The sequence below is a fragment of the Manis pentadactyla genome, chromosome 4 (genome assembly GCF_030020395.1).
Source record: "Manis pentadactyla isolate mManPen7 chromosome 4, mManPen7.hap1, whole genome shotgun sequence".
In the NCBI taxonomy this organism is placed as follows: Eukaryota; Metazoa; Chordata; class Mammalia; order Pholidota; family Manidae; genus Manis; species Manis pentadactyla.
In genome coordinates, this window is record NC_080022.1 from 139,010,341 (window position 1) to 139,025,197 (window position 14,857).

Genomic DNA, 14,857 nt, shown 5'->3' on the forward strand with positions numbered 1-14,857 from the left:
CAAAGCTGCAGGAGGCAGGGCTACACCAGCTTGGACATCCTACTGATTTTATTTTGCAGGTACATGGGGAAAATCTCTTTGAAGCCAAATTCCAGCTGCAAATTTGTGTTCCAATCAAATTACAGGACATCCAGTTTATAAAAGTGAAGAGCCTGACAAAGACTCAGGTACTTAAAGGTGTTTCTTTATTTTGATCACATTTCTTTCCAGAGTGACTATGGATTTTTAAAGGTATAAAAACTAGACTTCTAGAAAAGGAGTAAAAACAAGGTAAGTCAACCTGGGAACACATTAGGAGTAAATTGCCAAAGTCACTTTCAGGAGGAATATCAACCACTCAGCTTTTAGAGCAACATTTCAGTTTTCCTTCTCTTGATGAAAAACAAAGAAAAATTCAAACCTCTTTAGTACCTGTGAAAACATTAATTTTCCCTTTGAAAACTGATAAATTTTGCTTCTCTTTGTGATGGGCAAATGAGCTTGATAAACATGTGGCATTTCTCATGCTTCTTATAAATTTACCATCTTTCTTCCCTCTGTCCCTCCCGTCTGTCTGTCTGGGCCTCTGCTTTGCTACCACCCCTTTGCTTTGGGCGACTCTTCATCGGTGGCATGGGGCCCGCAGCTGGTCTATGACACCTACAGCACCAGGCTCTGATCAGTGACAGCCGAGGCCTTAGGCTTCCTGCATTTTCTTTTGCCCAGACTACCTGAAGTGTCAAGGCTCAAAAATGAAAATATGGAATTTACAGAATGTACTCTGCTGACAAAGGGCTTGTAAGTTGTAAACACTTGTTCTCTTGTGTAGGTTTTTAAGAACATTTGTTAATTTCAACCATTTGCGTTTCCACATGGAAACAAAATTTTTGTTTGAAAAGCTGCATGTGAACATGTAAGAATGGGAATTCCGCCCCGATCTGGTGTGGAGACTGGAAACAGCACCAGGGGCTTCAAGCTTGGTGCCCTAGGAGGCAGTAAGGCACCTTTGGCTACTTAAACAGACTGTGCTGGCAGAGCAGGTCAGTGGCAGAGCTGAAGTTCAGCACTGTCTTGTAGAAATGTTGGATCTTTCTCCTCATTTGCTTCATGGCAGGAGTGTTACGTTTATTCTTGAAGGTCATCTGTTTCAGCACCTTGTCTGTGAGGTAATGTAGCCAGAGTACATTATTATAAGGATGATACTCGCCCCAGCAGTTGTTGTTCTCCTTCCTCATTAGCCTGTAGATCTCAAACTGGTAGTCACCTTCACCTGTGAACAGGTCCTCATCCATGGATATGTCACAAAAAACCACAATCCCATCCCGCTCCAAGCGGGACAGGGTGTAGTCAATGATGCTGACCTGCAGCCCACAGGTGGGGATTGTGCTCATCTTCCCGTTGAGGGTGTACTGCAGCTTTTTGAGGCTGGTTTTCTTTATGAGCACATTCCCCCAATGTAAGTCTCGGTGCTCAAAGTGCAGCGATGCCTCAGCCACCGCGAGGGATGCAGTGATCTGGTGTAGAATGCTTTTTGCAGTAGCCATGGAGGACAACTTCTTTCTCATTTGCTCCAAGTCAACCCCTCCAAAGTCAAATTCCAGCACAATGAAGAGCTGGTCTTCCTCAAAAAAGTCAGGTCGGTCATTTGCAGACCCTTTGGTTGAGTTATAGTGATCCCAGGCTCTGAGGAGCAAGGGAGGGTAAGATCCCTGAACACAGTGCACTGAGTTCAACCCAATAAAGCCTTCTGTGCGGTTGCATACCTCATCAGACAAGAGGCTCAGCTCTTTGGAGATGATGATCTCTGGCAAGATTTCCTCGAAAGTCTTCTGATGGGCCCCATTGACTAAATCCGGTCCTTCAATAGCAATGATTTTTAGAGCTACAGGTATGTGATTAGCAATTGTTCGAAACACTTCACCAAATACCCCTTCCCCAATCTTCTCACAGCATTCTAGTTTTTCTGTGGAAAGGCAATAGCTAAAGGGGACAGGACCTTCCTGATTGCACTCCCCATAAACCTTTTCAGCATCATATACCTTTTTGTCTATAACACAGAGTGTTTTTAAAGGGGTTAGCAAGTACATGGACGAGGAGTGCGAAGGGGACAGAGCACTGCTTGTTCTGTCTGTGGCGGGAAGGTTTGCATATTCTGATATGAGGGACCCTGACAGAGAAGTGGTGGCAGTGTAGCTGCTGCATACTTCTGACACAGTGGTCACCATCTTCTTCTTGTGGAAACTCAAAGAAGCCCTGGTTTTGGTCCAAGTGCAGGCATTCTGTAAATGAGTCAGGTCCTGGCTGAAAAATGTCTCTTTTTCCATCTTTTGGCCCTTTTTAAACTGCTGATAATGGAGGAGGGAGGTTTCTACTGTCTCCTTATATTTCTTTTTCCTGCTTGGCCCAGTCCTCTTAGGCCTGCTGATTACCCCAGGTACAGTATAGTCCTTGCAGACACTGGCTTCCTCATACCCAATCTGGGTAACCTCTTGAGACCCAATCTCTTGACAAGAGTTCTGGTCTGTAGCTCTCTTAGGCATGCCTGATAAGCCCGGACCCTCCGGCCTCTTCCCCACCAGCTCCCTTTCACAGCAGGACTCCCTCATATTCTTCCCATCCGTCCCAAACTCTGAATCCTCAGGGTTTTCTGCGTCGACAAAGCTAAAGGAAACTGACCTGAGGCTGGCACGGGGTCGGGGGGCCAGCCTGGTGAACCTGTCTCCTGTGGCTGCCTCCCGGGAGCAGGTGGTAGGCTCGTGGTCCATCGAGGCTGCTGGGATGTGGCAGCCGCTCGGAGCTTCAGAGGCCGCATCCGGAGAGGCGGAGGAGCCGGTACAGAAGACACCATCTTCTGGCGCTGGGGACCCAGGGCCGAGGCCGGGAGAGCCCAGAGCGCTGAACAGGGAGGCACTGGTGCCCAGCTCGCCGCCGTCCCGGGACCGGCGGCACACACAGAGGTCCAGGCTGAGCCCGCCCGGATTGCCCTTGGGGAAGGGCGGCGTCTGGAGAGGGCCGCAGGGGGTGCTGCACTTCTGCTGGGGCCGCGCCCGCAGCCTCAGGCACTTGGGGGTCACGATCGGGCTCGGCAGGTCCTCGGAGATTCGGCCGCCGGGGGGCCTCCGCCGCTGAGCCGCGGGACTGCTGGGAGAGAAGTCAGGGTCGTCGGAAGCGACCGACCACGAAGGGTCGCTGCTGCTACTGCTGCTGCTGCAGAAACGCTTTCGGTCTTGCGGCGGGAACCACTGCGCGGCTGCCAGGCGCGGTCGCAGCCGCGACCTCCGGCCGCCGGGAGCCCCATACGTTCGGAAGAGCCGATTCCCGGGTCGCGGGACCGACCCCGCCATAGCCGGCACCCGCCAAGCGGTTCAAACGCAAACAACGCGAGACTTCCTCGAGAAGCGGACGCGCCCGCCGGGCCGGCCTGCCCGCGGGGGTCCTAGTGCTCTGCACTGCGCAGGCGCGTCACGCCGCGTCTCGCGGTTTCTGGGAGAGGGCGGGTTGCCACGGTGCTTCTGTCTCAACTGCGTCGCGGCAATGCCTGTCGTTTCAGGCCCGCACTGTGTGCACCCAGAGTCAGGAGAGCGCTTGTGGGAGCGATCCGGTTCAGGTGAGCGTGGCCATGCCTTCTCGAGACGCCGAGGGAGGGAGGAAGGCCTGAAGCGATTGACGGGAGAGGCCCGGATACTACTATTCCGACGTTTCCCTGGAAAGCAAACGCCGGGCGGCCCCGAGGCCCTTCTTAGCCTTAGCACTGGGTTACGTCGGTAGAGTTCGCGGCTGTGCTTGAGCCGGCGTGGGCGCTGAAACTGCGCCCGCTCTCTATCCTGGGAGCTAAATGTGCTCTGCGTGCTAAGGCTTCCCATTTCCAGCTTTGCCACCCAGAAAGGCATGTGCTAACTAGACTTTCCTTTTCTAGCACGTGGAAATATGGCATTTGGTGAGCTGTGCCATCACTTCGGATAAAGAAAATATAACCGTGGCCACAGAGCTCTCCTTGAGTCAGTATAAGCAGGTACTTGAGACGGTGAATGCTCCAGATTTGATCATTTTGCTCCTCACGGGCATGTAGCTCCCCTGGAAAGGAAAGTAGCATCTCAGTTATAACGTGTATGAAAACAGGTCTCTTGACCCACCTTTTGCTCCAGCCTGTTCTTTATTTAATTACTACGGGTAACTTACTAGTAACTTACTTGTTATTTATTAGGAATTCTAGGAAGTACTTAGAACTCCTCCCTTTTCTACATCCCCGTATCAATTCCGGCAGCAAGCTATGTCATCCCACCTCCAAAATATATTTTAAATCCGTTCATGTCGCTCCATCTCTCCTGCTATTGTAGTTCAGGCTACCATCTTTCACCTGGGCTGTTGTGGACACTCTGTCTTTTCTTCTTGCCTCTGCTCTTGCCATGCTTGCTTGCTACAAATATTTCTTCACAGAGCACCTATTATAAAAAGCAAACGTGGTGCCACTCCTCTGCTTAAAAAAAAAGATGGCATTTGAATACACTTGGACTAAAATCCATATCTTTTCAGTTGCCCTTTGGCACAGTATTATCTGGTCTCTGCTTTCTAACTTCATTAGTACTCTCCTCTTGCCCACTTCTTATATTCCAGTTATTTTGCTCCTCCTTTCTGCTCCTCCAGCTTGATATTGCTCTGGCCACAGGACCTTTGTTCTTGCTGTTCCTTCTGCAGGTAACTGCTCTTCCTTTTATCTTCATCTGTGTGTTTTCTTATATTTAGTTCAGATGTTAGAAGGCCTTCCCTGATCACTCATTCTGAAGTGGACACTGTGGTCAAGTTTAATGTCTTGCAGTGATCCAGGTGAGAATGATGAGATCTGAACTCAGGAAGTAACAATGGGGATACAGAAAAGGGGACAACCTCTTGAGGTGCAAGAAAGACTAAAAATATATTGTCAAGGGCAGGCTTGGGTGAGGGTGTGACAGGTAAAGGGTAAGAGACAAGAAGTTGAGGAATGACTGCAGGTTTCTTGCATGGGTAACTCTGGTGGCTGAGGCCACGAATCAGGCTGAGAAATACAGGAGAAGGAACACTATATTTCCCCTAAAAGGAAGGCTGGTAAGTGCTGTCCAGTAAGTCCTTGTCTAAAATATGTTTTGCTTCCCCCTCACCCACCTCCTACAGTTAAGAGATGTAACTGAACTGCAGATCCTTGGTGAAATATCTTTCAACAAATCTCTGTACGAGGGGCTGAATGCAGAGAACCACCAAACAAAGGTAAACCGTGGCTGTTTTCTGGTTTTCTGGGACTTGTCCTGGGAAAACTGCCTAGCCTTAGAGCACCTGTACAGGCCCTCTGCTATTGCCAAATTCCTGTTTTCAGTCTTAGGACCTTGATCTTGACTCTGACACCAACTCATCTGTAACTTTGAGTTTAGTCAGCTTTTGCCTCAATTTTTCCATCTATGAAATGAGGCAATTGAATAAGCTGAGAAAATCTGAGAAATAACTAAGCTGGAATCAATAGTTAATATATTTTTTTATTTGAAAATGTTTAAAAAAATTTTTCCTAACCGAGAAGTGATTTTTTGGTCTATGTAGCTCTCTTCCTGTGCAGTGTCAGTATTGTGAGTATTAAATAGTCACAGCACTCAGGGTACATAATTCTTTTGTGTCTTAGACTAAGTCCTAGAACTCTTGGGAGTCATTTTGCAGAAGTGTTACCACAAGTCAAACTGACATCTGTGGTCTGTGGGCTGAATATGTGTGTGCTGCCCACCGTTGTCATTCTTGTTGACAGTCACCTAGGCCTCAGAGATTATCCATCTGTGCAGTCTATAGTTAAGCATGATGATTACTGGAGGGAATGTCAAGAGAGTGAGACCACATTACTAAGTACTAGGTATTCTGAGTTCTTCCCTGGAGGAGAAAAGTGCAGTTCTCTAGGCATGTCAGAAATAACATTTCCTTTTATTTTTAAGTATTTGTAATGCAGAAGATGATATGTAAGAAAGGAAAGTGCCCCTTATCCACTGCTCAGATTAAAAAAAAATAGAATAGCAAGAAAATCCAAGTCATACCAAATGAAAAATAATGGCTCTTTCATTACCTCCTTCCCATGTCCCCAGCTCCCTCTTCTCAAAGGCTGTTACTGTTAACAGTTTCTTATTTGCACATTCATAAATAATTTTTACATTATATGTATATTTCTATATTTTTAATATAAATTTACATATATATTTCCTTTTTTATTTCCGTAAGCATAGATTTCCCAAAATTATTTTCCTTTCTTTAAATTCAATACCCTAAGCAAAGTATTAAGTTGTTCCTTAAAATAAATAGGCACTTGACTTACTGAATCTATGAGTATAAATAGCTGTATATCCATGTGCATTTGAGCTGCAAGTAAGTAAAATTCTCACTTATGTACCACGGAGGCATCTGTCGTTTATGTAGTGAGGGGGGCAGACCAGGGTCAGTGGCTTTGTTCCTCTGGATCTTGTGCTCTACCATCTGTGTATTGGTGATGCCTCCCCTTGTGGCCAGCACAAAGTTGCCACATCTCCCAGTGCTGTATTTTCACGTGGCAGAATACAGAATAGGAAGCAAGAGGTCATAGCCAAAGGATCTTTCTTCACGGGCCTTCCCTTTTCAGGAAGATACCTTCCTGATATCGCCCAGTAATATCTCCTTACATCTCATTAGTTAGAACTGGATCTTGTGCCAGTTGCCCACAAAGGGAATAGCTTTGTCATGAGCTTAGAGCACTTATGATTTCAGAACAAAATCTAAAAGCAGACAGTGGCTCTGGGCCACTGTTGATGCTTGCTACAAGCAGTAGTATCCTGTGTCTTGCTTCTCCTGTGCCCTCTACCAGGGCAGCTTTGGGGCACTTTAGGAAACTGGGTTTAGAAGAGGAAAAAGGGAAGAGGCTTTGAAAAATAGCAGTTTTTCTCCTCAGATCTGGCCTCTTACCCCACTTTCCTCCCCTTGGGACTTCGAACCCAGGTTCTTGAGGCAACCCCACCCCCTCAAACCCAACTCTTCCATAGAGGGAAAAAACAGCTCTTCCTGTTCTTGCTCCCTCCTTATTCTCAAGGCCCAGAACTCACTCCTGTTAAGTTCAGCTGCATATGAGTTAAATAGTGCCTAGAGGATCAATCCTAGGAAGAAACCAGCATTTATCACTTAATTGGAAGAGTCCTTAAAGGTAAATTTGTCCAGCCTTCTACCCCATACAGAAATTCTCTCCAAAGCATCCCTGACCTGGGTGCCTGAACACTTGTTTGAAGGGAACTCAGTGTTTGGGGTGAGCAGAGCAGTCTTGCTGGCTCTCTGGCCCCCCGAAGCCCTGGGAGCATGCTCTGGCCGTGGTCTCAGCTGGCCACAACTTGGGAGAGCCGTGTCTGGGTCTCACCCTGGGAATCCCATCCCCTGAGCTTTCCAGCTGGGTCCTGTACGAGAGAACGCTCAGACTCCTGACACAGAGAGCCTCCAGACGGCAGTGCTGCGGGTGGCTTTTCGTGGAAGAGCTCGCCAAGCAGTACATACGAGTGCTGTTTTGTGTTTATTATCATGTCTGAAGTAACATATGCTTTAGTTTGGTAAAGAGCAGGCCAGTATCTTTGTCATGTATTTTTCTGTGAGAAAAACATGTTATCAGATTTTAGGGATTTGTGCAAGGTCAGAAACATCTGTCAGAGTATTTTTGGACTTAGAGGTTGCTTAAATAGTCATTCTGAAGATGATGATGAGCATGGGGCTCAAAGACATCACGTAGGATAGGTGGGTGTAGAATCTGGATTTTCTGTCTTTCAGTATTCTTTAAAACTTAAAGATCTTGATTCCCTGGAACCCTCTGTTAAACTGTCAGAGAAACCTTAACAGAAGGTGACAGTCTCCAGACAGACTTAACTTTTCTAGATAAGAGACCAGAATAGTTTCCATTAAGTGTTTTGATCATTAGATAATTTTATTGTGCTCAGTTTATTTTTTCAGTTTTTGTTCACTGTGCTGTTGGGGAATTCTGTTGATAAATCTCTAGCTGTGTCCTGTCTGTAAAGAGCCTGTCAAAGGCATTCTTCATTTCTGTCAGTGTGTTTGGTTTCTAGCATTTCTTTTAGGTTGTCTTAGGATTTCCATCTCTGCTTACATCACCCATTGGTTCTTGCATGCTGTCTACTTCATCCTTCAGAGCCCTTAGCAATCACAGTTGTTTTAAATTCCTGGTCTGATAATCCTACCATCCTTGACATGTCTGATTCTGATACTTACTCTCTTTCCAAATGGAGTTTTTTTACTTCTTTCTGTTTTTCTTGATAGCTGGCCACAAGTTACCAGGTAAAAGGGATTGCTGTAAATAGGCTGTTAGAGATGCGGTGAGGTGTGGGGAAGGGGAAGCGTTCCATCACCCCATGAGCAGGTCTCAGTCTTTTAGTGAACCTGTGCCTCTGGACTGTGAACTTTGCAAGTGTTCCTCAGTTTTTTCCAGCCCCTTAGGTGGGACAGGATGGCTAGAGTGGGCTGGAGTTGGGTGTTTCCTTTTTGTGTCAGTGGGGCCCTGATAATGCCCAGCGTTAGGCTGTGGTTAACTGGTTTCCTGAGGGCAGGCTTTGTTAAGAACAGGGTGCTCGTGTATTTTAGGACAGTTCCTTTTCCTTTCTCCTGCTGGAAGCATCAAGGGGTTTGTCTCTAGTGTTTAGCTGGTCAAGCTTCTGGATTTGTTGGTCTTTCAGTCTGTTTGGCTTTTTACTTGTTAGCACAGAGTGATGACTTCCAGTCTCTTTGTGGAACATGTGGAACCAGAAACTGAAAGTCTCATTAGATAATTTTAGATGCTGTATCAGGAAATGTTTAGCTTTTTGCTTTACAGTCATCAGTCTTGATCAGTACACAGGATGTTGCTGAGTTCTCAAATTGTGCCCCTTAAAATAACATGTGGAATTTTTTTCTCATTTGCTTTACTTGACTTATTGGATATCTCTGTCTTATTCTAGATCACTGTCATCTTCCTGAAAGATAAGGAGTATTCTTTGCTTCTCATCATGGCAAGCAGTGTTGGCGGCCTCCTGGTTTTGATTTTGATTGTAGTCTTCCTGTTCAAGGTCAGTTCTGCTTGTTCACAGAGGCCCTGGTGTTGGGCACAGTGTGCCCTGGGGCAGGCAGCCCCTGGTTCAGAGCAGCTGCCCTCGCCTGTGGCTACTTGGCCCTGTTCCATCAACCACACATCTGCTTAGGCAAATAAGTAAGACAATTTCTGTCTGGAAAAGACAAACATCTAATTGAAGTGTTGGAGTATGCGGAGGTTTTCCTAAATTAGATCTCATTATCATTCTCCTGTTCAAATCTTTTACTTTCCTTCCCCTGTTTTAATGTTCATACCCTTTTGCTGCTATTCAGGACCCTCTGATCTCTGACCTCTTCCCCACTCTACCCTTAAGTCTTGCTTTTTTCTCCAAACACACTGAGTTAAGTGGTTCATTGAACAACGAGTCTCTGTACTTGGAGTTACAGTGTCTATACCTGACTGCTGCTGCCCTTCCGCACTTCTTCCCCTTGCTCACACTTTCCCTTTAAAACTCAACCCAGAGATTCCTGAGTCCTCTGAGCTGAGTCACGTGCTTTTCCTGTGAGCTTCCTTCTGGAAACCCTTCCAAGGGGCAGTTGTCAAACTGTATTGCAATTATGTCTCTTCTGACTAGTTTGCATGTTTCTTGATGTAAGAGGCTGAACTTGATCTTTCTACTCTCAGCATGTACTTTTACATACAAAAGGTACAGTACAGCTGAAACTAGAACACTTTGCAGAATTAATTAAGAAGGTTGGAGGTCTGAGGGCTCAGAGGAAGGTAGAAAATGACTTCTGAGAGGAATGAGCACCAGGAAAGGCTTATGGAAAGGCAGCAATGCAGACAGGTCCTGAAGGATGGGATTCTGAGGGACAGATTCAGAGGAAGCATGAGAAGCAGAGCAGTATGGGGGCTATTTTGACAACAGCCAGATAAATGGTTTTCTAAAACAGATGGATGTTTCAGGCCTGTAACTGGGCTTCCCCTCCCTTTGTTTTAGTGTGGCTTTTTTAAAAGAAAATACCAACAACTGAACTTAGAGAGCTTAAGGAAGGCCCAGCTGAAATCAGAGAATCTTCTGGTAGAAGAAAATTAGGACCAGCTTCCTCATGTTGGGAGAGAATATCAACCAGTCCTCGAACTTCCCGAGAACAGACTGCTGTTTTCTGTAGGACGCTCCAGAGCAGAAGCTAACATTGTTTGTGGAATGTTTTTTAACCATATGTTGTCCCAAACGTGTCTGTGCATTGTACAAAAAATAAACTTGGAAACATTTGGTGTTAAATAAAGCTGAACTGTTTTGTTTTCAGAAGTGCCTTTAATATGGAAATATACTTTATGATTTTTTTTCTTCAAGAGAAGGTTTTACAGCATTTTCCAACCTTATTTGCCTAAATATGTTCTTTGTCTTGGCATTTTTATTAACATCTCCCAAAATAATGTCCTATGAAGTACATCTTGGGGGATAGTGGTTGAGAGCAATTCCTAGTCTGGCCTTTTTCAAGATCCTGGAACTGCACTTTAGGTCACAAAAAACCACCCCCAGAACAAATGTAAAAAAGTGGGAAAATGGAGGTCACCAAAACAGGAACTGGGGACTTTGTCGTGTAGTTTTGTTTCTGTGGTATGTGTGAACATGTCTATTTAATATGCTGCACTAATCCTTACCTAGCCTCCAGCTTAGTGAATTGCTCAGGGAGACTTTTGTTCCTTAGTAAACACTGTCACCAGGAGAGAGCACCGTCTGCAGAAGGAGATGGAACCTGGCCTGGGAGTTGGAGGTACAAAGATGAGGGCTGGCTTTGTGCTTAGTATCTTATTGTATTTTGTGTCCCATGCTGTTAGAACCTGACCACATCTCTCCACTCCCAACTCTGACAGTAACATAGTCTTTTCTTTTGTGGACTGTAAGAGTCATTGCAAAAAGTTAAATGGTGCAGAAGTTTACAACATAGGAAGTAATCTCTGTGATGCCTCAGTTTTATCTAATTCAGATATTTTCATTATTATTTATTTTACATTCAGTTTTTTTTCCAAAATGTATGTGTATAAGATTTAATTAAGGAATTTAATCTGAGTTTTTTTCCCCGGGGGCATAACTAGTTTTCACAGTGCCGCTTACTGAAACGCTTACTCACCTCCTCTGCTTTCCATGCTTCCCCTTTATCACAGGGGCTGGGGGGCTTTAAACATTTCCCAGATTCCTTAGAAGTGGGCTTCTAGTTTAGGTTCTGCCAGTGACAGGCACTTGCGTGAGACTAGAAGGTGGGAGACACCTTCCTGTTCTGGCAATGGTGTGGCAGCAGATGAGAACAGGCCGCTGAGCAGCAGCCTGACAGGGTGGCCCTAGCAGGGCTGCGGTTTCCGGTGGCTTCTCACCTCTGGGTGACACCAGCTCCCCTGTTTTTATTTTTCAGCTCTCCCAACAAAGTTGAAACTTAACTCTCTGAATAAATCTCTTCTCGAAATATCTAGAGTGGTTTCTATTTTCCTGATGACCTTGAGTCTGTTATTTCCAAATGAGTAATGGTTGTTTCTATATCTGTTACTGAAATGCACATTGATGATTTGAAATTCTAATGTTACCATTTATGAAATTCATATATATGTATATATATAAATTCTGAAAATTTAGTTTTATTTCCCTGATCCATTTGTTCCTGTACCAGTACCATAAAAGGAGGAACCTTTTAGCATTATGCTAACAGCACAAAGGTATCTAAAAAACAAAAAGAAAGTCTCCTCTTCTTCTAATCTTTTTCCAAAAGCAACCTCTGTTAATGATTTTTCAGATACTCTTGTAAAATATTCCTATGCATATACCAGCATAAGCTTCTTTTTAACATATATAAATGGGATTAGATTGTATGTAGTGTCTCACCCCATTTTCATCTAATAGACTTTACATATCTCTCAGTAGCCACATTTTCAGATCTAACCCATTTTTAAAAATAGTGCCATAATATTCTGTTAAGTTTACTCAGGAAGTTCCTAGAAGTGGATATTTTGGTTGTTCCCATTTCTTTTTTTATTACAGAGAAAAGGTGTGGTGAACATCTTTAAACATGTATCCTGCCTGGTTTGCTTTTTAGATCTATTAATGGGTAAGTTTTCAGCATAGTCACTGGCTCAAAGGTTATGTGCACTTGAAATTTTGATAGATGATGGCAAAATTTTTTTACCAGTTTATGTTCCCACTTAGGATATATTAAGTGCCACTGTATGCCCTTGTCACCACTGGGCATCATCAAATTTTAAGCTAAGCTGATCAGTGTGAAAAACTATATCCTGTATTTGATAACAGTTTTTATTGTAACTTTGCAGTAAATTTTGATATCTTGATAGGTCATTTTCATTTTTACTAAAAAAGTATTGATTGAATTCTTTCAGATAACTTTTCAGACTCCCAAAAGAAACCCTTTGGGGTTTTAACTTAAATGTACACAGATTAAAGTGGGGAGAACTGCTTTCTTTACAGTAGTGTTTGCCTACTCAGACTTATGACATTTCTTCACTTGCTCAGATTTTGCAAAAACACCCTATAACAGGGATTTATAATTTTTGTCAGAGGTCCTAATTTATGAAGACTTTCATATACTGCATTGTATTAGATATTTTATTGATACTGTAAACATTTTCCTTTTTTCTCCTGATTATAGTTTGTGTTTAGAAACATTTAAGTTTTGAGTATAGGTCTTTGAACTCTGCTTCTTAATAGCTCTTCAGTTGATTCTCTTGGATTTGCTCAGGAGAAAATCCTCTACAAATATTGGTAATTTAGATGTAATTTGGAATCTTTAGGAAATCTTGTTTTCTTTCACCCTTATTTCTTTGGCTTAGCACTTGGAGAGCTCTGAGAAGTTAACTGTGTGTCTCGTGTTCATGGGATAGCTTTACATGCTGTTCACTTCCTGCCTCATAGCCTGCCCATGGCCCCAATCCCTGCCACTCTGCGCTTGGGCAGTTTCTGGGCCTGTTTGGAGAACCCATGTGCTTCTCAGGGAGCCGCTTTTGCCTGTGTCAAATCACCAGGCTGCTTGGCACGATCAGCTGTCCTGTTGATCTGATTCCATCTGCTTCATTTCTTTCAGGAATGCCTTTATATTTTGGATCCCTTTATTATCCCGTTCTCTGTTTTCAGTGCTGCCACAGGCTTTTCCCCCTTTATATTTCTTGGGTTGTTTCAGTGGGATTTGCCTCTGAAGGAAAAGAAAGAGGTAAGTTTGCTTAGGTATTTCCCTATTGTTGGGAAATACTTTTCAGTGTTACAGGTGACTTGCAGACCTTGCTTTCATTATTTTTTTAATTATAGATAACGACCCTATTGCCATTGTAACAGTCAAGCCTTATATTGACCACCTTTGAGCTACTGACTGACTGAGCTGTGCTGATCTGATTGGAGTTAGACCAGTGCTATTGTAAGTCAGGAGACTACAGAAGGGACCAGTCTGAGAGGAGGAAGAGACTTTTAAACAGAAACATGGCCAGATTTTACAAATTCATGTGCTATGACTTGGGCCAAGGCCCTGTCTTTTTCCTAAAAGAAAGGAAGATGGTAGAATTCTCTCTGTTGAAATCCTTGAAAATTCAAAGGCTTAAAAAAATACACACAAAAAGAAAGGCATAGTCATACTACCCCCAGACACTTCAAATATGCAGGCTAATAGGGGCAGTGACCAGGGATCACCCTCCATCCCTCTCCCTCCCGTGGATGACCTTCACAGAGGCTCTGAGGTACAAAGAGTGAGAAAGCCCTTTCCGCCCTCACAGCCCTGTATGACAGGTGTGTGCCCAACGTCACTCCCTAAATTGTGCAGATCCTGTCCTTTGGGGGTTTAGAGGAGAGGGATCCAGGGGGCCTTAGGAAGGAGACAGGCCTCTGAAGGCTGAGCCTTGAAGCCATGGAGGACCGAGGCAAAGATATGGAGGTTGGAAAACCCTGAAGGTGGGTTTGCTTGATGGGGCACTGAGGCTGGGAAGGCGGGTGGGGACAGTGACTGCAGTGAACACTGAGGACCTATGGAATCTGTATAAGAGACTATGGAAGCAACACCCCTGTGTTTTACAGGAGGAGTTCCCACTCATGCGTGTTTCATTACCACTACAGTCCTTGAACTTGACAGCAGAGCAGCCGCACGGGAGCCCGGCCTGGAGGCGGAAGGAGGGGTACGTACCAGGTCACAGCCGTTGTTGCTGTGTGGGTTTGAGTCCCAAGAGGTTGAGTTTTTATTGTATTTGGTGCCTAGTGGGCCAGTATTGACTATTTTTTTTAAATGTTTGGTAACCTCAGTAGAATTTTTTCCCAGGTCACATTTTGAGAACCAAGTAATGAGTAACAATCCATCCATTAAGGTGGGCCACACGAGCTGCTGATGGACTCAGAAATGCTTCCCACAGAGAGGAGCTTCCTTCTTCCGGTGGTCTTTATTGAAATGACATTAATAATGCATCTGCTACTCCTTAAATTGCCAGCACTATCTACTAATGGAATGTGTTTATCATAGCAGGACTGCCGTAGCAAAAAGAAAAGGGTACATTTTTTTGTGGGACTCTTTGCGACACCTTTACAACACCTTTCTAAATCCGTGATACTTAGGACTCTGAAGGACGTCTGGGTCTGCAGGTGGTCCTTGAAGGCCCTGCTTGTGATGACCTCTCTTGTGTCCTAAGACAGATCCAAATCTCCTACCTGCAAGCTTTGCATATGAGCCCTCCTCTCCTTTGGGGTGGGAAATAGAAACACATTCACCATGCATAAGTAATATCTGAACCTCTCCAAGAACCATATTATTTCAGGGGGATTTGTGTCATGTTTATTTTGCTTCCTATAATTTTTTGGAGAATACT

General features: G+C 44.5%; 3 protein-coding genes across 5 annotated transcripts in view; 2 read left to right on the forward strand and 1 right to left on the reverse strand.

Moving 5' to 3' along the window:
- The window catches only part of ITGAE (integrin subunit alpha E), a 51,001-nt gene extending 50,223 nt beyond the window's left edge, over window positions 1-778 (forward strand). For 2 of the 3 annotated variants that reach the window (XM_057501025.1, XM_057501027.1), the window contains one exon: window positions 60-202. In XM_057501025.1, coding sequence (XP_057357008.1) covers window positions 60-194 — 135 coding nt within the window. In that variant the 3' untranslated portion in view covers window positions 195-202. Of the gene's footprint in view, window positions 1-59; window positions 203-705 lie in introns of those variants that run through there. The other variant, XM_036887246.2, reaches the window with a different exon arrangement.
- On the reverse strand, window positions 169-3,331 carry HASPIN (histone H3 associated protein kinase). The gene has a single exon (XM_036887279.2). The coding sequence runs from the start codon at window positions 3,321-3,323 to the stop codon at window positions 990-992; it is 2,334 nt and encodes a 777-aa protein (XP_036743174.2). The 5' UTR covers window positions 3,324-3,331; the 3' UTR covers window positions 169-989.
- On the forward strand, window positions 3,329-10,322 carry LOC118913175 (integrin alpha-E-like; the record flags this gene model as incomplete). The annotated part of the gene is made up of 5 exons (XM_057499490.1): window positions 3,329-3,586; window positions 3,896-3,991; window positions 5,128-5,220; window positions 8,940-9,047; window positions 10,011-10,322. Coding segments are annotated over 5 exons (651 nt in total), but the record flags the coding sequence as incomplete, so codon positions are not given.
- Between the last annotated feature and the right edge of the window lie 4,535 nt (window positions 10,323-14,857).

Excerpts from the sequence above, each read along its gene's own strand:
- HASPIN (XM_036887279.2), bottom strand. The coding sequence starts at position 3,323 with ATGGCGGGGTCGGTCCCGCGACCCGGGAATCGGCTCTTCCGAACGTAT.